This window comes from Daktulosphaira vitifoliae, unplaced genomic scaffold (genome assembly GCF_025091365.1).
Source record: "Daktulosphaira vitifoliae isolate Bord-2020 unplaced genomic scaffold, ASM2509136v1 Scaffold_1, whole genome shotgun sequence".
Lineage (NCBI taxonomy): Eukaryota > Metazoa > Arthropoda > Insecta > Hemiptera > Phylloxeridae > Daktulosphaira > Daktulosphaira vitifoliae.
This window is the reverse complement of record NW_026099572.1, coordinates 63,909,014-63,909,718: the sequence shown is the minus strand read 5'-3', so window position 1 is coordinate 63,909,718 and position 705 is coordinate 63,909,014. Positions and strand designations below refer to the sequence as shown.

At 39.7% G+C, this 705-nt stretch overlaps 2 protein-coding genes across 2 annotated transcripts in view; one reads left to right on the top strand and one right to left on the bottom strand.

Moving 5' to 3' along the window:
- LOC126896621 (peptidyl-prolyl cis-trans isomerase-like 3) overlaps positions 1 to 705 on the top strand; it is a 210,369-nt gene that overhangs the window by 165,274 nt on the left and 44,390 nt on the right. The gene's annotated exons all lie outside the window — the stretch shown is intronic.
- LOC126910261 (zinc finger MYM-type protein 1-like) overlaps positions 500 to 705 on the bottom strand; it is a 1,806-nt gene continuing 1,600 nt past the window's right edge. Inside the window, exon 2 of the mRNA XM_050692666.1 lies at positions 500 to 658. Within this exon, the coding sequence (XP_050548623.1) occupies positions 500 to 658 (159 nt within the window). The remainder of the gene's footprint in view (positions 659 to 705) is intronic.

Here is a 705-nt window from a genome sequence, read left to right as displayed (position 1 = left end):
CAAACGGAGGCACTTGTTATGTACACGAAGGGCGCACAATGGCATAGACTGGTATAGCAATTCTATACCCACGACGAATCATCAGGGTGGTTAATCCATTAAAGCGACTATGGGCTAGGTGCACCATAGAACCACGTAGCAAGGGCTAGCAATGGTGGCAAAACTCACAAAAGGGACCGATAATGGTTCGGCGAGACACGATAATCACGTACACTAGCATCCAACGCAGTGACAAATTCCTCGCACAACCGGTGGTGGCAGCGCGAGTGGCGCTATCAGTCACAACAAAATCTAAGAAAAACGCCCTCTTNTCACAACAAAATCTAAGAAAAACGCCCTCTTGTGATGCATATCCAACAGTGGAGAGTATATAAATCTTGATGTTGTATCGCAATTCGTATTTCATCGTTATTCGACAGCGCTAGAAAAATTCGACAGTTACTAGAAAATGGTTGATACGAATAGTANGTTACTAGAAAATGGTTGATACGAATAGTATTCAAATTTTGTTATAGTTTCTTCGAAGTACGGTTTTTCGTATATGTTCAGAATATCTTCCATTGCGATTATCAAGTGTATAACCAAGATTAGTCAAGCTCTCCTTTGTTAACTCTGGAAGTTTTGAAATTGAACTGTTCTCAACTTCATGAAAACTTCTCTTTTTAACGTTATATTGTATACCCATATTGAATATGAACACAAACT